This window comes from Mobula birostris, chromosome 16 (genome assembly GCF_030028105.1).
Source record: "Mobula birostris isolate sMobBir1 chromosome 16, sMobBir1.hap1, whole genome shotgun sequence".
NCBI classification, from domain to species: domain Eukaryota; kingdom Metazoa; phylum Chordata; class Chondrichthyes; order Myliobatiformes; family Myliobatidae; genus Mobula; species Mobula birostris.
This window is the reverse complement of record NC_092385.1, coordinates 39,989,763-40,012,448: the sequence shown is the minus strand read 5'-3', so window position 1 is coordinate 40,012,448 and position 22,686 is coordinate 39,989,763. Positions and strand designations below refer to the sequence as shown.

Genomic DNA, 22,686 nt, shown 5'->3' with positions numbered 1-22,686 from the left:
TGCATTTTGAACAATGAAAGCTTAGTCAATTAAAAGGTATTTATATATTGCCCTTTTGATGAAATAGCCGGCTGGTGGCGTAGCGGCATCAGTGCTGGACTTTGGGGTGGAGGGTCCTAAGTTCGAATCCAGCTGGCTCCCGTGCACGCTTTCCATCCGTGCTGGGTTGAAGTGCCGAGCTAGAAACTCAACCTCGTAAAAAAGAAATTGGCTGCTACAGAAACATCAACAGCAAAAAGTTGATGGCCTATGCTCTCTTGTGGAGTTTAAAGGCAATTTCTTCTCTCTCTCTTATGATGAAATGATGCCCAGGCAGAGGCTGTGACCAAGTGCCATAACTCTTTTGCCATTCCTCCAAGAACACAAGAGGTGTGCCAGATCCATTCATGCCTGTCCATATCCCTTCAAGAAATAGACCACAAAGATTTGTATTTAAACTGTAGGATAATTGTTGCAACATGAACTGAAGACAAATCAAGTATGCATGTTTCACATTATTATTTGGCATCATTGCCACATTGTTAGTATGTGTGCCTTTGTTCTGAGATTCTTTCAGAAATTCTGCTGTGAGCTTGAGGCAAAATGTTGTTCAGAATATTGAATTGCACAGTTGGATGTTTTGTTTGAAAGCCATGCACTTTTTTCCATAAGTCTCTGAATCAACGATTAGGTTGTGGGCACAGTGTAGTCTTGCAGCCTGTCTGCATAATCCTGTGAACTTGCTTGTATTGACTGATGATGGAGCGCCCCCTGCTGTAGCTGTCCATTCCTCTTACAGTTTATCTGAGTGACGACTGACAGTAGGTATGTACTTCGACCTGCTAATTGAAATGTTAACTGCTTTCATGTGTATAATACTTTATAAAGGAGTAGATTTTGTCTGGCACCATTTGAAGTGAAGTCTGAGAGACAGAGCATTATTATTTCAAGAAGTAGAAAAATGGAGAAGAAAAGATGTGCATGTATGTTGTTACTAATTTGTGAAAGTCATCCTTTATGTTATTTGGTTCCAATTGGATAAACTGCTTTTCCTAAGTCAATATTCATTGCTATGAATGAATGTGTGCTTTTAGCTGTGGGTGGAGAATCTATAGAGTGTAGATTTTGATAGGTGAGACAAGGTCAAAATACTGTTAAAAATACACGGTTTATTTTTTAATTCAGTGATCTGATGGTGACTGGGATCATCTATTTGAGAATTTTTTTGTTTCATATCTTGAAGTGGTTGGCTGGAAGTTATACACTGCTTACAGTTAATTAAAGCTAGTATATTGAAATTATATTAGTAACTAGGCAAAGCTATAGTTAGCAAGTGTCAAGAGCTGGTCTATGAGGTAATTACTCAGTTAATAAATAAAGCAGGCTGTAGTATATGGGAGCCGATGGAAACTACTGAGAACGTTGGCCTAAGTGCTTGTAGCTCAGAGGCTCAAAAACCTCTATTTCTGACATTCAGCACTGCTGCATCAGGGGTACACCTACCCACAATTAGAATAAGTACTGTTGAATTGGCCAAGTATTGTGGGGGAGGAGGACTTTACTATGAGTGAGGAATATTTGGGAATCTGAGAGGTCACGATGCAGAAGCCTTCAGGCTTGTACTTGTCCAAAAGGGAAGAAGTTCTTTTAGTCAGGTTGATAAGGGTAAGGAGTGGAGGTAGGATAGGTAAGGTTACCACAGCACCCATGGTGCTGTTCAAACAGTAGGAATGAAAAGGCACTCCGTAATGACGGGACAGTATAGGTGGTGAGGTGGATAGGGATCTCTGCTGCTGTGAGTGTTCATCCTGAAGGCTGTGGTCTTATCCAGTGGCAGAGTTAAGACCATTTTTCAGGGCTGGAGAAGATTTAGAATGTGAGGAGAAATATCCAGCTGCCTTGGTCCATGTGGGACTCAGCGATAAAGAAGGGCTAAAGAAGAAGTTCTGTTGATGGTGTATGCACCCAGACAAGAAGCAGAGCCACAAAGGTAATACCTTTGGATTGTTACCTGAGCCATATGCAAATTGAAATGAGTCATCAAAGTTCAAAGTACATTTATTAATGCAATATACAACCCTGAGATTTGTCTTCCCACAGACAGCCAGGAAACAAAGAAGAGGTGTGTGCAGTTTTGGTCACCAAATTACAGGAAGGGTATTAATAAGGTTGAAAGAGTACAGAGAAGGTTTACAAGGGTGTTGCTGGACTTGAGAAACTGAGTTACAGAGAAAGGTTGAATAGGTTAGGACTTTATTCCCTGGAGCGTAGAAGAATGAGGGGAGATTTGATAGAGGTATATAAAATTATAACGGGTATAGATAGAGTGAATGCGAGCAGGCTTTTTCCACTGAGGCAAGGGGAGAAAAAAACCAGAGGACATGGGTTAAGGGTGAAGGGGGAAAAGTTTACGGGGAGCATGGGGGGGGGTGCTTCTTGACAGAGGGTGGGAGTGTGGAATGAGCTGCCAGAAGAAGTGGTAAATGCAGGCTCATTTAACATTTAAGAAAAACTTTGGACAGGTACATGGATGAGAGGTGTATTGAAGGATATAGTCCAGGTGCAGGTCAGTGGGAGTAGGCAGAAAAATGGGCCAAGAAGGGCCAGAAGGCCTGTCTCTGTGCTGTTACGTTCTATGGTTCTAATCCATTCAAAGAAGACATCAAATACCCCATGCTCAGTAAAATGGCAAATGGCAAAAAACAAGTGAAAAACATAGAATATAAAATATCAAAGCACAGAGTCATTGAACCAATCTAGGAATCTACAGTTCAGTTCCGTTCAGTTTAAGGCTGTGTAGTTTGTTGACTACAGGCCACAGAGCCAGTCACTCTGATCAGAATCGCACAAAATAACAATTTTATAAAAAAAGGAGAAACCAGAAATACATATAACATGAAATGTAGAGTCTAATCCACAAACCCTGTTAGTTAAACCTTGCACAAGACCCAAAGCTGGCAGCATTGAGCGACGGGGAAAGGGACCAGTCAGAGACAGGAACCTTCCTCCAGTAGCGGCGAGAGAGAGAGCGACTGGTCAAATGCCAACCAATGGCGCTGAACAACTGCTAGCCATCCGTCCTCTTCCCTGTTGATTTCAGTCTTCCTCGTCGAATCTCTAATCGGTAAGAAATGGAGTCGATCGTGGGCTCACGCCCTATCTCCAGGCTTCTTGGCCTCTAAGCCACAAACTCCGCCCGAAACCTCACCAAAATCCCTCGGGGACAACAAAGTGCCAGATTGCTCAATCGGCCTGAAAACATGCCATCAAAATGTAAATCACAGGTTCCAATTGCACGCAACTTAGTAACAGTATCATATTATAAAAAAAAGGAAGTAGTTTCGTAAGCTGTCTGAAGGACATTGCAGTTGGTTGTGTTGTTCACTGGCACCATCCCCTTCACGATTAAACAAAGAGTGTTAAATGGATGGCTCAAAGGCTGGAATAAGAGAAATATGTTTTTGTTCCTGAGCACTGATACCATTACTTGAAAAAGAGGGAGTTACTATCTTCAGATAGGCTTCACTTGAATTGAATTTGTACCAGTGTCCTAGAGAATTGGAACAAAAAGGTAACTGCAGATCAAAGTAGTTCAGGTGGGAGAGGATTCAGGTGAGGAAAAGCTTGGAAAATTCTCAAGGGAGGGCAGAGTGTTTAGTGCAAGTGGTGAAATGTGTATTGCTGACCAGAGTGTGCCAGGAGGTGGCAGAACATACAAACATAAGTGTATCTGCAAGTAGACAAAAGTGGTAAAAAAAAGACAAAATTGGAATTCTACTTATTTCTATTTGTGCCATTACTTTTTCTATCTTGTTATGAATCAATGTGCATTGAAATAAGTAAGTTCAATGCCATGGCCATACTGAGATGACCAGTTTTTCAGAATGTGTGACTTTTCAGGAGGCAGAATCAATGAAAAGGAAGGTGGGGGGGGGTGGAATTCACCCTGATATTGAAGGATAACCTAAATGTAGAAAGGATCTCACCATAAGGTTGAGAAGTAGAATCGTTTTGGATGGAGATTAAAAACACTGATGTAAGTCAGCCCCAAAGAAAATGGAATATAAGGAATAATATAAATTGGGATTTTGGAGGAGTCAGTAACAACGGTGGCACAGACTAAGCAAATCAAATTAGTACAAGTATTGCAGAAGGTGAACTCATGGGTGATTATCCAATTTAGTATGTACAGGACCGAACTGAGCAACAAGCTATCTTGGTTTTAATATAGTGCAATGAGAAAGGGCAGATTAATAATTTTGTAATGAAGGGACTTTCAGTGAACAAGATAATTTTGTATTAAAGCAGAAGATGCTTTGGTTCAATCTGAAAATGGGGCCTTAAATCTAAATTAATCAAATTATGGTGGTCTAAGATGCAAGTTGTCTATTGTAAACTGAGAAACATATTGAATGATATGATTAGTATACGAGCAAAAGATAATATTTAAATGATTGGTATATAATTTACTATGAATATGGATGCTTTTTAAATGCAAGAGATTCTGCAGATACTGGAAATCAAAGCAACACACACACACACACACACACACACACAAAATACTGGAGGAACTCAGCAGGTTGACTGGTTATTCCCTTCCATAAATGCTGTCTGGCCTGCCGAGTTCTTCTAGCATTTTGTGTGTGTTATCCCCTTGTAAATGTTGTGTAAAGAATAGCAAACCTGAGGGCTGAGAAAATCTTACAGTTCAATCAAGGAAGTCCTAGTTATTGATAAAGAGAAATTGTAGAATAAGTGAATAAACCAATGGGCAATAAAGAAAACAATTTCAGTTGGTAGAATCAAAGAACACGTGTCACCATATTCAACCCTGAGATTTTTTTTCTTGGCGTACACAGTAAATCCAAGAAGCATAATATAATCAATGAAAGACTGCACCCACAGGACAAACAACCAACCAATGTGCTAAAAACAACAAACTGTGCAAATACGAAAGAAAAAAATCAATAAATAAACAATAAATAAACAATAAATACCGAGAACGTGAGATGAAGATTCCTTGAAAGTGAGTCTACAGGTTGTGGGAACATTTCAGTGATGGGATAAGTGAAATTAGCCCCTCTGGTTCAAGAACCCAATGGATGAGGGGTATTAGGAGTTTCTGATAGCAGCAGTGAGAAGAGAGCATTGTCTGGAAGGTGAGGATCCTTGAAGATGGATGCTACTTCTCTGCGACAGCACTCCATGTAGATGTTCTCAATGGTTGGGAGGGCTTTACACATGATGGAATGAGCCATATCCACTACTTTTTGTAGGATTTTTCCATTCAAGGGCATTGTTGTTTCCATACCAGGTTGTGATGCAGCCAGTCAGTACACTCTCCATCACACATCTGTAGAAATTTGTCGAAGTTTTAGATGCCTTGTCCGTATCTTTGCAATTTTCTAAGGACGTAGAGGCACTGCTGTGCTTTCTTCATAATTGCGCCTACGTGCTGGGCCAAGGACAGGTCCTCTGAAATGATAACACTGAGGAATTTAAAGTTGCTGATCCTCTCCACCTCTGAACCCTCTGAGGACTGGCTCATGGACCTCTGGTTTTCTCCTCCTGAAACCAATTATCAGGTCCTTGGTTTTGTTAACAATGAGTGAGAGGTTGTTGTTGTGGCACCACTCAGCCAGATTTTCAATCTTCCTCCTATACGTTGATTTTCTTTTACCAACTTTGATTCGGCCAACAACAGTGATGTCGTCAGCAAGCTTAGATATGGTACTGGAGCTGCGCTTACCCATCCAGTCATAAGTGTAAAGCGAGCAGATTAGGGGCTAAGCACGAGAAATGCCCTCATTTATTTGGGTATGAGAAATGCTAGAATCTTGTGTTAGGAAGTGGTAACCAGACACCAAGAAACAAAGATTAGGCTGAGCCAACATGGATTATCAGCAGGGCCAGGGACCAAGGACAGGGAATGAGCCAATATTTGGTTGCTGGAGCGGACTTGGAGGTGATTGAAGGCAGCAGGTCCGGCCCGAGAGTGAGGAACAACCCGCCATTTGGCTGATTTAAGCACCTGGCCGGATTGAAAAGGTCAGGGTGTCAGGGTCGGAGACGAGGGACAGGCTGGTGTTCAGTTCACTGCTCAGTGAGGTTTACTTATCTCTGCCATGTACTGAGGTTGTGGCCTGCAACTAATGGACTCCTGGATTGGCTGCAGGGATGACCGGCTTCGTGGCTGTAAAATTTTAGTTCTGAATGTTACTTGCTTACCTTTGTTTGCAGGATTCTCTTTTTTTTGTGCACATTAGAAGTGTTTGATGGTCTTTTTTTAATGGATTGTATTGTGTTTTTTTTGTTTTGTGGCTGCCTGTAAGGAGACGAATCTCAAAGTTGTATATAGGGTACATACCTTAATAATAAATGTACTTTGAATTTTGATTAATGAAGGAAAAACATGTTTGACAAATTGGTTAACTTTTGAAGGCTGTAACTGGCATAATTAATAAGGATGCGTCCACAGATGTGGTGTATGTAGACTTTAATAGTGTTTCACTTGAGATTATTAAACAAAATTAGTTCACATTGAACTGGTAATAATCTAGTCTGGATTGAGGAATGATTAATGGTTAACTTTTAAGGTCTGTCGGGCAGGTGGGGTGGGGTAGATTGGGGGGGGGCAGCGGCAGTCACCCAGATGCTTTATGAATTGACAATGTTCTAAATGACAAAAGCTTTCTGTTTCAAGTGTTTAGTTAACTGACTTATATTTCCAATGCTGTGCTCCTTCTGCTTTTAAAATGGTGGCCAGTTAACCCACGAATGTCCTCATTTATTTGGGCCAGGAAACTACGCAGTCAGAAATGACACAACAGTGATGCAAGTATACTATGAACTGTATAATAGTTGCAATTATACACAGCTGCAAAAGAAACTGACTTGAACTGGTGGGCTGAGGTACTTTCAATTAGCAATGAAGAAAAGTGCTCCACATTACAACAATTGAAAAGGATGTTGAAACCATTTTTCAAACTGCCAATAATTAACAAAAAATAAAGGCATTTCCATTGACCAGCTGTCTAACAATTGATAAAATCCTGAAGCCAAGTATAACATAGAATTTGGTCTCTGCAGAGTAGATGGCCATGATGTCATTTCCCTGACTGTTAAAATGTCTATGATAGTTGTCTGACTATTCGAAATAACAGTAATTATGCTTCTGAGGTGGATTCTGAAATAAATGCTCTTTTCGCCAAGTTAGATTCTCTTGGGAGCAGGACAGGAAAATATATTGATGTGTGTTGCAACTCTGAACTGTCTGTGACTTGCATTTTGTGTATTTAAAAGTGTGAGCTCTTATACCTGGACCTTGTGAAAATTGAAATGAAATTGGCACAATCTTGTCTTCCTGAAGAGGCAAAGCAACTGTGGTATTTCACAAACCTACAGCTAATTTGTGGTGTGATCTTTTGAATGAATTCTGCTTCTGTCGTTTTACATGGACACCTTTAGCATTACTTATGTATTAGAAAGTTTTCTATTGTATGTTCCTGTGCTAGAATGTTGAATGCACTTCTGCCTTCTTTGTGCTTAAGAACAGTAATTACCAAAATATGGATTTATTTTGTTTCGTTGGAAATTTCTTTTATTGAGAACAATGAAGATACTGGACCTTAACTCTACATAATCACATGATGCTGATCGTCAGTCTTACTGCTCATTTTTCATGCGGGAGCCCTTGTGACAGATATTTAGTTCATGCAGGTATCGCAGCATGTCGCTTGACTTGAACTCCACAGTAGCATCACTTCCCAGCAAGAGCAAACCAGATCGTGATGAATGAGTGGGAAGCTAGGTTTGTTTCCCCTCCGTAGCACAGGGCTAAAAAGAGAAGCTTGTAAAGCTTAATAGTGGTACAACTATAATCAGCTTGCTCACCAGAGCTTTACCATCCACTGCAGATAATATTTACCAGCAAAAGAAATGTAAGGAACTAATCAATATAAATAAAAATCACAATCGAGTTCCCTGAGTAGGAATTGTCCACCTGATCCTGTTTTCAAATCCCTGGAAAATGTACCAGAGATTTGTGTTAAAATGGGCTGTGATTCATGCCCACCTCAAGTTATTTTGAGATAGAACTCATACTTTTCTGATGTAGGCAATACGTGGCTACCCTGAAACATTCTGCTCAAGAAGAATTTGCTCAGAGGTTTACTGTTAAATGTGACGTAAGAGGGCAACAGGTAAATCAGTGAATTGTTAGAACAACAAAATATTCCCTTAACGGTGTGTTTCAAGACTGTTTAAAAAGTGAATTGGCACACTCATTGATGGATGAATTAGAGTGAAATTTGGTACAGATGGTGATTGGATTAGAGAGATAGGAGACTTGGAAATGTATGAAAGAAGGGTAAATCACTTGACGAGAGGGTTCTCCTAACTGCGCTCAAGAGATTAATTGGCTTTGCTTTAACGATGATCACAGTATACAAAAAGGCTTATTTATAATCTTTAACTCACAATGATGAGTTTAGTGGCTAATTATTATGAATATCCAGCAAATAATGGATGGCTAAGGTCGCTGCCTTTAGTCCAAAGCAAATCATCAAGCAGAACAGTTTGAGCTGAAGTTTCATAACTCTTCATATTTGTCATCATTCTCTAAATTTCCTGATGGATTTTCCATGTTAGTAATAAATCATGAATGCCCTATTTTAGTAGTAAGAACGTAGATCATTTTGACAATTTATCTCAGTACACTGGATGCACTGAAGGATATGATTATTATGAGTTTTCTTTATCTCAGTACACTGGATGCACTGAAGGATATGATTATTATGAGTTTTATTTAAGATTTTGTGTGCAGCTTTCAAATACATGATAACCTAAAACTGGAATAGATTATCAGGTGTGTTGGAAAGGAGAAATCTCACTTGAGATACACGTGTTCTTCATCTTCCTTTGAGCCAGAAGCTCGAGGAAAGCTCAGTTCAATGTCTTGCCCATCACTGCAACATTCCATCCAAATGCCTCTTGAAAATTGTGTCTGGTGTGGAGGATCAGCTCTGAAGCAAGGTTTGAATACACAAACACTTGAAGTTTTGTGACAACCAGAGACTGGCAACATACAGTCGCAAAAAATTAATTTTGTGAGATGGACAGAATAAATTTCAACTAAAGTACTGGCAAATTTTGATTATAATGTATCTGAAAAGTTCATAGGGTTGGAAATCAGAAGTTGCTTTGCGGGAGGACCAGAATTACACATGCCAAAGCCCTGAAAAATGATTCAGTGTATGTGGAAGTCTTGAACTCAGTGTGTGGTTCTCATTGCTGTCAGTCTGAATGTGTTCCGACAGCGGGATCCCCGTGGAGTGGTGACAGCTTGCAGTTTTTCAGTGATTACAATGGAGAATCCAGATAAGGAACGAAGGTTAGGGGTTTTTGAAATAATTAAATGATTTTTTAAATCTTTTAATTAGCTTTGAAGTGTTTTAAAGTTATGGTTAACCTGTAATATATTTTGTGAAAGTAAGAGACTATGAGAGACATTCTTTTTTGTGTTTTTATCCGTACAACAAAAACTACACTTCAGAAATTATTAAATTTGTAAATCATAAGGTATTGAGGATGTGCTACAAATGTATATATTTTACTTTATTTTCAATTCACTTAAGATTACCACATGACCAAGTCTGGCCAGAGCTGAAAGTTGCAGAAACATTTTTCAGGCAGGGGTTTCTAAATATATTACTGAAAGATCTTTATTGATTGATATGTTAATTGATGGGTCTCCATGAATCCTTTTCCACTGAGATCTCGACAGTGATCTTCATGAGCAACAAGCACTTTACAATTAGTATTTTAGTAGCTTTCCACTTGAAACCCCACTGCCTTCAGTCCTGGAGTCAACTGATCAAACTCACACCTCCAAGTGGCATTAAATCACTTTTATTACCTAGTCATTTGGTTAACTTATTTCAATTTAGCTGAAATGTGACCTCCTTAAATGACCTTGGTATATCCACCAGAGTTCTCATACTTATCGAATAGCCTTAATCAGGGAACATTCTGGCAGGAAACATTCAATTAGCTCAGATTGGTAGTTTCTTTCAATATTACATAGGAATTTGTACGTTTCAGAGAGTCTGATGTGAAGCTAGAAAGTTGTAAAGAATCAGAATAAAGTTTAGCCACTAGCTATTTATTCATATGCAGTCTTTGGACATGCCAGATTAAACTAAACCTTGGATGTTTTAGAACTATAACTTCTTAGTATATGTAATGTATTTGTATGCAGTTGCTGAGAATTTTGAGTCTATTCCTTGGGAAGTGATCTTTTAATGATAAAGAATTATGTTGAAATTGTTTACTTTCAGCTTGTTTTCTCTAAGAAATGGTGATTTATGATCTGACCCTCAACATCTCCTTTCTGTGCCCAATAATTGCACAGGCATACTGGTAACACGTCAGAGCTAATGATACTCATTAACTGGTTAATGAAGTTTTCAGTAAGGCAGCAAGGAAAGAAAGCTGCAAGTTAATATACCACGTGCCTGAATAACATGAAAATAAAAGTATTTAACAATTTGAAAGAAATAGGTGACCGGCAAATGGCTTTCATTACTTCCCAATATAATTACTTTTATACATCTTCAGGTACATAGTACGTCACGATTCATCGTGCATGGCAGTTCATTCCACTTACAAGATTCTTAGATTCAAAGAATATATGAATTAAGTGTAAGAATATCCACCTGGCTTCCATCATTTAATAAGATCCTAGCAGATCTAATTTAACTGCAAATCCACATTCTTGTCTTCTCAGTAACTTCTCACCCTCAGTTATTAAAATTCTGTCTTCTGTCTTAAAAATATTCAAGTCACTGGTTTCACTGCCCCGATAAAGAAAACGTGAATGACTTATGAACCTCTGCTGTTAATGGGTGATCATTTGTTTTAAATTTCTTCTCCACACTCACTCTTTCATTGCCTCAGGTTTGTGTTTTCAATCAAGCCCCACCCCCGTCCTAAACTCCAGCAGATAAAAGCCTGGCATGTCCAACCTTTTCTCATAACTCACCTGTTCTGAGTATTAAGCAACACACATAAAAGTTGCTGGTGAACGCAGCAGGCCAGGCAGCATCTCTAGGAAGAGGTGCAGTCGACATTTCGGGCCGAGACCCTTCGTCAGGACTAACTGAAAGAAGAGCTAGTAAGAGATTTGGAAATGGGAGGGGGAAGGGGAGATCCAAAATGATAGGAGAAGACAGGAGGGGGAGGGATGGAGCCAAGAGCTGGACAATTGATTGGCAAAAGGGATATGAGAGGATAATGGAAGCCTAGGGAGAAAGAAAGGGGGAGGGGGGAAGCCCAGGGGATGGGCAAGGAGTATAGTGAGAGGGACAGAAGGAGAAAAAGGACCATCCCATTATCCTCTCATATCCCTCTTGCCAATCAACTGTCCAGCTCTTGGCTCCATCCCTCCCCCTCCTGTCTTCTATCATTTTGGATCTCCCCCTCCCCCTCCCACTTTCAAATCTCTTACTAGCTCTTCTTTCAGTTAGTCCTGACGAAGGATCTCGGCCCGAAACGTCGACTGTACCTCTTCCCAGAGATGCTGCCTGGCCTGCTGCGTTCACCAGCAACTTTTATGTGTGTTGCTTGAAATTCCAGCATCTGCAGATTTTCTCGTGTTTGTGTTCTAAGTACTAGTTTGATAAACCTCAGAACTGCTTTAAACACATGAACATTGTGAAAATAGTCACTCTCTACACAACAAGCTTTTACTTTTCCACTATAACTAATGTTGAAGCACCGTATCAAATGCCTTTATCTTAATGTGGAATGTTCACCAGCCCTCCCTCTTAACCGCAGCAGTTACCACTTCAACAAACTCCAACTAGTATTTGTCAGTCATGTTTTCCTTTCACAGACCATATTGATTTTACATGATTACTTTGAATATCAAAGCACTTTGCTATAATGTCTGATAACTTCTCACATTTTCTTAAAAGCAGATGTTAAGTTAATTAACTTCTCCCATTTTCATTCCTTTTTTGTGAATAAAGGTGCTACATCTGCTATTTTCGAATTTAAAAGAACTTTCCCCAAACCTGGAGAATTTTGGAAAATTAAAAGCAACACGACAACCTTCCGACCAGCCATTTCTTTTAAGTTCCTAGGATGAAGTCGATTAGGATCTGAATACTTGTCAGCTGCAGCTCCAACAATTTGCTCAGTGCTCCTGCCTTTGTGATTGTAAATTTCTGAGTTCCTCCCTCCCAACTCCCAATTTAAACTATCTCTGGGATGTTACCTTTCCTTTGCAGTGAAGATGAAGCAAAATGCCTTTTTCATTCATCTGCCGTATTCATGTCAGTGTGACACATTCCATGACTTCCATTTATTAAACCATTGAGGGTTTCTGTATTAGGCTTCAGTAATGAATATTGTTTTATAGTACAACTGACTGAGATGCAAGTTACATTGTACTATGTAAATGTTAATGAAAATAGCAGATGTATTTGCGGTTTTCTAAAACATTACGGTTCTCTTTTACATTAGGTAAGTCTGCTGTTTTGAAATGTTTGCTGGCCATCCACAAAATCTTCAGGGAGAGTGACCCTGCATACCTCTTCAATGATCTTTACATCACAGACTACTGCATCTGGATCCAGAAAGTGAAGTAAGTCTTGTAATTCAGGGGTCCCCAACCTTTTTTGCACTGCGGACCGGTTTAATATTGACAATTTTTGCAGACCGGCCGATTGGGGGGGGCGGGGGGGGTAGGGTTGCCAACGGACAAGAGTAGCAGTCAAATACGTTGTGTTTACCCAGAGAAAGACTACAATGACCATGAAATCTTGTGCGGGCACCAGTGCGCATGTGTGTACTTGCCGATTTTTTTCCCTGCAAATCATTTTTGGCGATTCTGTTCCGGGGGGTGGGGGGGCCGTTAATCATGACTGGAATATAGGTGGTAAGTGGCTAATACACTCAATTTCGTTTCTGAAGGGGTTTATCTAACAAATTTAATATTAAATACACAGTGCAAACAACAGGAATTCTGCAGATGCTGGAAATTCAAGCAACACACATCAAAGTTGCTGGTGAACGCAGCAGGCCAGGCAGCATCTGTAGGAAGAGGTGCAGTCGACGTTTCAGGCTGAGACCCTTAGTCCTGACGAAGGGTCTCGGCCTGAAACGTCGACTGCACCTCTTCCTACAGATGCTGCCTGGCCTGCTGCGTTCACCAGCAACTTTGATGTGTGTTGCTTAAATACACAGCGCATATTTTCCTCGCATGAATAAGTCAATTATCAGGGGAGGACAGGGGAGCTTGAAGTAAGTGTTGAACGAACTTCCAGTAGAAGTGGTAGAGGCAGGTTCGATATTATCATTTAAAAAAAAATTGGATAGGTATATGGACAGGAAAGGAATGGAGGGTTATGGGCTGAGTGCAGGTCGGTGGGACTAGGTGAGAGTAGCGTTCGGCACGGACTAGAAGGGCTGAGATCGCCTGTTTCCGTGCTGTAATTGTTATATGGTTATATAAGTAAGTCAATAGCATCATAACATTTTAAGTAACGTTTGGATATTAAACACACAGCACATATTTTCCCCATATGAACATATAAAATCATTGCAACAGACCAATATGGCTGAATCAGTGGGAGCCCTGGGCTTGTTTCCCTGCAACAACACGGTCCTATCGAGGGGTGACGGGAGACAGCGATACACGAAGGGGGTTCCTTATGTCCAGTCTATTCCGCAATTTAGTTTTCGTTGCATTCATTGCAGAAAACTCCGCTTCGCAGAAAAATGTTGGATATGGAAGCAACGTTTTCAGTGCTTTCGTGGCTATCTCAGGATATTTAGCCTTGACTTTGATCCAGAATACCGGCAGAGATATTATTGTCAAACATACTTTTCTGCCCGCCGTCATTTGCAAGCTCGAGGAGTTGAACTCCTTCCCGTGCTGACATGGATGACGCGCGGGTAATGACCTCGCATGCGTAATGGATCAACAGTGGGCATGACAGGGAATGAGGAAAGGTGTAGCTGACTCATATCGCCAAATCATATCGTTTCCTCCCGGCCTGGTAGCACATGATTTGCGGCCCGGTGGTTGGAGATCGTTGTTGTAATTATGGTATATGCAACTGGGTTATCTCTGCAAACTGCGAAGATGATTCTATCAGGCAGTCCCCTCCATCCTACTCCATTTTACACATATGATGATATCTCATTGAGCTAAAGGCCTAATTGAATATGTATAAGGAAATGTTAAGGAAATGTCCTGACGAAGGGTCTCGGCCTGAAACGTCGACTGCACCTCTTCCTACAGATGCTGCCTGGCCTGCTGCGTTCACCAGCAACTTTGATGTGTGTTGCTTGAAGGAAATGTTAAGATTTTACTGTTGTGATATTTTATCTGGGATTTTTAAAATACCATCCTCCAGTTCTCCATGTTGAAATTCTGTTCCAGTTGCCTTTTCTTCTTGATGTCAATTTACTGCTGGCTTGAAATTCTGTCAGAAATTTTGACCTGTTCTCTTGGCTGCACAATGTTTTTATGCAACATCAGCATTAGAAACTGTCATTTTGAGCTTCATATGTATAATGATGCAAAGGTCCTGAAATAAAGCTGAAAGCATCACAAGTAACTGGACGACAGTCAAAGGTTTCATACAGGTTGTCAGATTGTTAGAGAAACGAAACTGAGACAGAAGTGACAGCTTTGGAAACCAGTATGTAAAGTCTATCCAAGCAGCCTCTGGTTTCAGTTACTGCCCATATACTGGGGGATGATTATGAGCCAACGTATCTTATAGCCTTACAATGAGGGTGAAAAGGTCAAGAGGAGGATAAATTATTCCAAGAAAAGATTGTATACAAAATATAAAACAATGCAAAGCACAGGTTTTATTGCAGGGTGGTTAGTATCAGTAATGTTTAAATTCGTTCATAAATTCTTGGTACAGCCGGGGACATTCACTGCCTTTTCCTAACTTTCTGTAAGAAATTGAGGAATGAACTGTGCGGAGTTGCAGTGCTTATTCCAGTATTTTGACCAAAGAATGTGAAGGATCTGAGATTTATTTCCAAGTAAGAATGAGTGAAACAGTAAAAGCTTTGACTCCTACACATTTGCCTTCCAGGTAGCATATGCCATCATTTTGGGAGATGCTATCGAACAAAATTGAGTTTGTTTCTGCAGTGTGCCTTCTACATATAATAAAATATAGTCTTGGTGCCAAGTGGTGATGAAGAGGAGTTGACTTGATGGATCACTTGTCACTGAGAATTTTGTTTCTGACTTATTGCAGCCACAACTTTAAGTTAGTCTAGTTTTATTTCTGTGCAGTGGCAGTTTGTTTTCACCCACTCACTTAGCCTATCTATATCCAATTGCAGAGTGCTGATATCATCACAACATGTCATCCCACCTGTTTTATATCTTTTATGCACACATTCTTTCTCTCACTCTCCTTTTTCTCCCTCTGTCCCTCTGAATATACCCCTTGCCCATCCTCTGGGTCCCCCCCCGTTGTCTTTCTTCCCAGACCTCCTGTCCCATGATCCTCTCGTATCCCCTTTTGCCTATCACCTGTCCAGCTCTTGGCTCCATCCCTCCCCCTCCTGTCTTCTCCTATCATTTTGGATCTCCCCCTCCCCCTCCAACTTTCAAATCCCTTACTCACTCTTCCTTCAGTTAGTCCTGACGAAGGGTCTCGGCCTGAAACGTCGACTGCACCTCTTCCTAGAGATGCTGCCTGGCCTGCTGTGTTCACCAGCAACTTTGATGTGTGTTGCTTGAATTTCCAGCATCTGCAGAATTCCTGTTGTTTTTGTTTTATATCTTGCACTCTTCCTCCTCTTACGCTTCCTGGATTAAAAAAAAGTGCACCTATGTACAGATTTCCCTCTGTTGATGCATCCTCAACAAACATTTAACAGGATCATCAATCATGATTTAACTTTCATAAAAGCATGCTAACTTGGTTTGATTATATTAAGCTTCTCTAAGTTACCAGCTATTGCTGCTTTGATTATAGAGGCCGACATCTTGCTGACAACAGATGCTAAGCCAAAAGGCTTACTGTTGCCTTTGTTTTTGTCTTCCTCCCTTGATCCATGGGATCACATTTCCAGTTCTCCTAATCTGCTTGTATCTTCTTGGAGCTCACTAGCTTCACTACCTCCGCAGCCACTACTTTAAAACCTTCATGTGTTGAGCATTGGAACATGGTGATTTGTCTCAGTTTTTCCAAAACCTTGTCCCTCTTGATAGTGGTCTGAGAAGTTCTCCCATGTACTGTAAACTAGCCCATCAAATGTTTTCAGGAAGTTTGCTGTGTTTGTAAAGAAATGCAAACTCAACTATCTGCCTTATTCTTGTTTCCTGTTAATAATTCCCAATGTTGTTCCCTGGGAGTCCCACACTTGAGCTAGCTTCTGATTTGTGAAAAGAAAAACAGTTTAACATTTCAGAGTATACCTTATCCACGTTCGCTTTCTGGATGCCACATTGGCTCATGTTAACTACCTAGCTACTCTTGCTCTCTCTTTCAAAGACACAGAAATTCTTCCCTTCTTATTGTCCTGCTAGAGGACACCCAATAGTAATATTGTTGAAGATTTCAGAGGGTAGGTTGATAAACCAAAGGTGGTATTGTCTTTTTTAAAGGTATTTTTTTTATGATCGCAAGATCCTGCTGCACATTAAGAACTCAAAGTACTGCAGGTCTACCCTCCGTCGTAAGTGAGGAAACAGATTCGGTAGGTCTGAAAGGCAAGGACTCTGGACACAGTCTTGGTGTAAAGGATTTTATTTACAGAAGGCAAATGTGGGAAAATAGCAACACGCACACGCGCACAACCTACAGTAGTTGGATCAGCAATAAAACACGCAGACAATTAATAACGAACGTGGGAAAATCGCATGGGGACAAAGTACACGCACATGCACACACACACATACAACCAAGGGAAAAGTCAGTACGATACCTGCCACCCCTTGACTCTGTGCAGGCACGGCTCTGTGCTTTTAGGGACAATAACCAACGCTCCCAACCCCATTCAATGCACAACTCACCAATAATTTCTCCAGCGCTGTTCCACGTTTCTCAGCCTGGAGTGAAACAGGGTGACCCCTCGGATGGTAAAGAGAGAGGGTCCAGCACACGTGGCACCCTTTATAGTGCAGTAGGGCTGGAAGGTCCCGCCCAGGTAATTCATGGGGGGGGGGGCAACGGCTCGGGGCCAGCAGATTTAAACTGATTACAAAGGCCAATTGCCCGAGGCCAAGTACAAGGCTAATTAAAGGGGCCAATGGTTAGGTGTGCATTGATGGGTGAGGAGGGGTCAAACCTTGATTGGTAGGTGGCGTGTCCTTTGACCAGGTGATGGGCAATGCTGTCACGTGACAGTCACGACCCCTCCAATGCACCCTCTCAATGAGTTGCTCGGTGGTGGAGAAACTAAAGGAGCTGGACTTGGTGTGGATCGTGTGCTGCTTGCATCGGAAAGTCAGACTCGGTGCACAGAGGAGTGTGCAGTCTAACGAGTCACTTTTCTTGTGATCATGAGGCTTTGTTGGATATTGTTAATGCGGAAAGCTGCAAGTCGGACACACTGGTTTAATGGTGGACAGTGGGGGAGCTGCGCGGTCTAGGTCGTGGCAAGGGCTAGGCTACAAGCTGCGATATTACCTGTTTGCGGCTACCCGGGGGGGAGGCGTTGAAGTCGGTGCTGTCCTCCGATGTTCGCTTGGCAAAAGGCAAGATGTATTGTGTTCAACTGCAGACTGGGGTCTTGGACTGTTTTTTTTTGTGGGACTGTATTTTATTGCTCTCTTATATGTGCTATGTGTGCTGTGTATGACTGTTAGTACTGTGTTTCGTACCTTCTCCCCAGAATAGCATTTTGTTTGGCTTAATTCATGGATATTCACGTATGAATGACAATTAAAATTAAACTTGAAATATCAGGAAAGCAATAATGATGTACATTAGTTGTACATTATTTTGACAAGATTAATGAGGTTTGCGGCTTGATTCTCTTGGTATAGAAAATTAATGCTTACTTTTGCCTTAAAGATCGAACAGCATAGTTCTGTCTAAGTTCTGCAAAATTCTCACATAATCATTATTCTGCACCTCCATCTGCTTCCTGAAAATGCATTTTTTAAAGTCCTGAACACACAGTTGAATAGCAAGAAAGATGTGGCATTTTCCAGTTAGATTAGGGATACTTGTTATGGAAATGATCCTGGGATTTGACACAAGTATGGAATAACTGGGGTTAGAGAGCACAAAACCACTTGAGGATTTCTGGATGGTGATACTGGGAGCATGATGAGGCAGTCAAGATAGGGTGACTAACGGTAAGCAGCCTGAGTCAATGCTAACTTAATTTCTGAAAGCATTAAGCGTTTTTCCGATTATTTATTTAACCAACCAAGCTGATTATTTTACCAAGAAGCATGATCGTAACATGTAATCCAGTTTTGACAGACATGTCAAGAGAAGGCATGAAATTTAAATTAGTCAATTTAATCTGGTAGTTCCATTTCAACAGCTAAATAATATGGCAAGAAGGGTTATTATTAACGTTTTTCTCTTCTCATGTGTCTCTCCAGTGAACATAGTCTGCAGGCTTTTGCCTTTGATAATTAATTTGCCTGAAATTCCCAAGAGTATCTTGTCTATGTTTCAAGCATCTGAGATCCCAAAGAATGAATGTTTACACTGTTTTCCCATAACTAAGCATACCTTGTTAAAGGGTGGGATGAGCACCAGTCATGGACCATTCTTGGGCTATAATTGCAGAAGGACAGGAACAAGGTGCTCCCACTCACCAAGGTGACAGTGAAGGAACTTGCTGTTGACAACCGTAGGCACAAAGAAGTGTGGTAACTTGAATGTGATCATGTATGTGAACTTGGGAGGGGAAGGAAAGGCTGGATGTGGGGGTGATCGTTCACAAGGATGGAAATAATTTGTTTGTGTTGAATGGAGATGAAGACAGATTTCAACAAAATGCAGTCAAGGCTTGAGAAGAAAGAATTATTAACTTTAACTTGTGTGGCAGTTGTTCAGTGAGAATCAGCAAGAAAGAGCAACTGGTAAACCTCTCAAATAAGGTGACTTTGCTTTGGGAATAAGAGGAGTTCAGAAAGAAACAGGAACAAATGTATTTAGAATGGTGAGTGCGTGGAATAGGCTGCTGGCGACGGTGGTGGAGACAGATACGATAGGGTCTTTTAAGAGACTCATGGATAGGTACATGGAGCTTAGAAAAATAGAGGGCTATGGGTAACCCTAGGTAATTTCTAAGGTGAGGACATGTTCAGCACAGCTTTGTGGGCCGAAGGGTCTGTACTGTGCTGTAGGTTTTCTATGTTTCTCATGTTTGAGTGTTTTACACCATAAAACTTGGGTGATTGAAAGCACTGAGTAAGAGGAATAATTGCACTTACTCAGGAGATATAGTTTCAGAATAGTAAGCTTTGATTTACACATTCATCTACTGACCAGCAGCTCAGCACTCCTTTTATCATAATTTTGTGGTATGACTGAGTATTAATATAAAAGGATTGTCACAGTTTGCAATTTGTTGACACTGCCACCCCCCAATGTAAATCAAAATTTGTATTGATTGCCAAGTTTTAAAACAAAATTCACTTGCACCATTTTTGATTAAGCTTTCAAAAAAAACCCAAACTTGTATTTTGAATGCCAGTTTGATTGCCTTTTGTGTTGTTACTCCAAAGTATGAGTGAAATTTAACTGGAATTAATGAAGTTAAGCACATGATTCCCATTATGTGGATAAGATTCATGGTCAAGGGTACTAGCTTAACTGATATTCTTTTCTGGGATTGTGAATAATGATGGAGATTTAAAAGTGAGTGACATAGGCTTCACATTCTGACAGAAGTACTATTTAGGAGAATGTTAGAAATAACTGAGAATCTGTTGGTTGCCAAGATGTGCATGTCAAACAAGTGACAGCTGTGGCTCAGTTGGTAGCTCTGCTGTCGAAGTCTGGAGGTTTCAAGTTGAATTCTCATGCTAGAGTCTTCAGCAGAAAAGTACAGGCTGGCATTTCCCCGCAACACTGATGGAGTGTAGTTCTGTGAGAGAAACCATCTTGTGACAGGTATGTTAAGTAGAAACCCTGTTTCTCCTCACGGTTTGGAACAAAAGATGGCATTAAATTGCATCAAAGCAGAATGTTGTTTCCCTTCCCCTCTCCATCTGCTTACGCTGTCCACTGCAAGAAATTAGGGCATCAGTTTTTCACCTTTGGCATATCAGGGGGACAAAAGAATTCACCCATTGGCTTTTGTTATCCGTTCTTGTGTAAAATTACCTAAAATATGTTCCCTGTTTCTTTCTCCATGGATGCCACTTAACCTGCTGGGTAGTTCCAGCATTCTTTGAATATATTTCACTTATCCAGCATCTGCTGTTTTGTTTTACTTCCCGGTTATCCCCAGATATAACCATAATTAATACTACGTGTGTGAGCTGTATGCAAATTGACTGCTACATTTCCTAAGGCACTGTGTTTCAAAGTAAGTTGGCTGACAAGTGCTTTGGGAAGTTTACCCATTCCTTGATTTACAAAAAGGATACATTTATGGTAAATATGTTGATAAATGCAATTTTACAAATTGCAAAAGCAGAACGAATGTATTAGAAGAGTGTTTGTACAGTGTATTCCTTTGCACAGAGTTTTCTTCTCAGGCAATACTTCAGGATCAGGGGTGACTTGCTTCCACTCTGATTCTGATGTTCTGAAGTGGCTCATGAAGACGTTGTGGGAACCACAGACTCGAATATGGAGCAGGAAGTGGCTGTTGAGGCAGGTTGTTGGGTGCTCTTTCCACCTCTTAAACAAGGCTTCTGTGTGCTCCCAATGCACAGCCTTGAAATTCTCAATGCCAGCCTGAAACTTTGAGTAGACATGGGCAAGAGGTCACTGGGGAACTTGCACTCCTTCAAAGAAGCTATGAACATATGCTTGTTTGCTTTTTGCCTTAATAATTTCTTCCCACAACCGAACCCTTTAGTGGCTTTTTCAGGAGTATTGAACTGGACCTGCCACTTGGAACCAACAGATGGTAATCATGACTGCCCTGCTGCGGAGGTGGATCTGAAGCAGGGGTCTGACATTGGTTCCATTATGCTTTCACTGGATTTGCAGTTTTGCAAAGATGCTTTTGTGCTATTTTCCAGTGCCTTGAGAAACGAGATGGTCCTTGTCTCAGAAGCAGATAGGCAAGCGAGGCACTGCTTGACATGGTTTTTTAAAAAAGCAGCTTGCTAGTTTGAGGCTGTGCCCAAAGAGTCGGTAGTTTTATAGTAAAAATTCATATATTGAATGCCAATAAGTTAATTATTCATATGAAGGAGCGATATGTACAATATTTTCATAGCTTTAAGTGAACACTGCTTAACTTATTCAGGAAAATACCTCTGAGTGCTTTTCATGTGTCTCTGCAACATAAAGGAATTGTTTTTTTTGAGATCTCATGACAAGTGTGTTCCTAGAAATTTACACTGCCTATGAACATCTGTAAACTGGCAATCCATAATGACATTTTGATCCATGGTATTGATGTAGGTGAGGGCTGGGGTGTTTGAGAGTTGGAAGCCTCTTTCCACTGTACACATCAGTTAACTGAAGGCGCATCTGGTGGAATAAATCACTATTGATTGGTGGAAGTGCTCACTGAGTCTGTTCCATATAAATCAACAAGCTGCTCAGTTCATGGAAGAAAATAATTTAGTCTGTGCTAACAGGGCTCTTGGTTGCCAATATCCATTCTCTGGTATCTCTTCAGCTCGACTTAGCATTTATTTAAAAAGGGAAATATTTCACCTTTGTATCAAAATGGACTTGAAAGCGGCAGTAAATCAGTCCTAAGAAAACAAGGTGCATCGATTGTTGACAAAGTTATTTACTGTTGGGAAAGGCTGAGATTGTAAATGTGTAATGGTGTTGTATTTGCCTTTTACTGGCTTTTTTTTAATCAGGTTATTCTGTGAAGGATAAAAGCAGTTTTATTCTGAAGCAGACTTTGCTGAGATGCAGCTTGGTTTTGATAGCTTTATCTGCAGTTATTGGGAGCAAAAGAAAAACCTCCGGAGAAGAATGGGATTGGGCGGCGGAGCATGGTGAAACACTGATATGAAGAGGGAATAAGGTGATTTCCCTAGAGTGGAAGTTTAATGATCTCTGTAGTTGAATTGTGACAAAATACAGTACGAGGTTACAAGTATCCATTATTGAAATGGGCTGAAAATAATTAGCTTTGAGATGGACCATGGGTTAATTATCAGGGTGCTGACTGGGTCAGTAGTTTTGTCAATATAACAAGTCACTCCCAAAACTATTATTGAATCAACACTTTTTGGAAGCTGCAAAATATTTCTGGATCATTGCCTAATTTCCCAATAAGAAGTAATTCACATATTCTAGCTAGAGGGACTATTAAACTTGAGGAGGTGCACCACACCAATCAGGGTCCAATGTTTATTTGGAAAAGATGGGCTGGTTCTCAAGTGTCCAATCAGTGATAGGTTGTCTGCTATAAAGGGAGCATAATGTTTCAATTTCTACCTGCTGACAGTAGAGGCCGCCAGTGAATTAAATTTCTTCCAAAAGATACCTGCTGTGACTTCATTGCATTCCTGAGCAAACTCCAACGCCATAAAGCTGCAAAAATACTTTT

The 22,686-nt window shown here is 40.6% G+C and overlaps 1 protein-coding gene across 3 annotated transcripts in view; it reads left to right on the top strand.

Annotated features, from left to right (window-relative positions):
* The window catches only part of shq1 (SHQ1, H/ACA ribonucleoprotein assembly factor), a 127,957-nt gene that overhangs the window by 73,307 nt on the left and 31,964 nt on the right, over positions 1–22,686 (top strand). For 2 of the 3 annotated variants that reach the window (XM_072280585.1, XM_072280586.1), the window contains exons 11-12: positions 12,505–12,625; positions 13,741–13,938. In XM_072280585.1, the coding sequence (XP_072136686.1) occupies positions 12,505–12,625; positions 13,741–13,938 (319 nt within the window). The remainder of the gene's footprint in view (positions 1–12,504; positions 12,626–13,740; positions 13,939–22,686) is intronic. The other variant, XM_072280587.1, reaches the window with a different exon arrangement.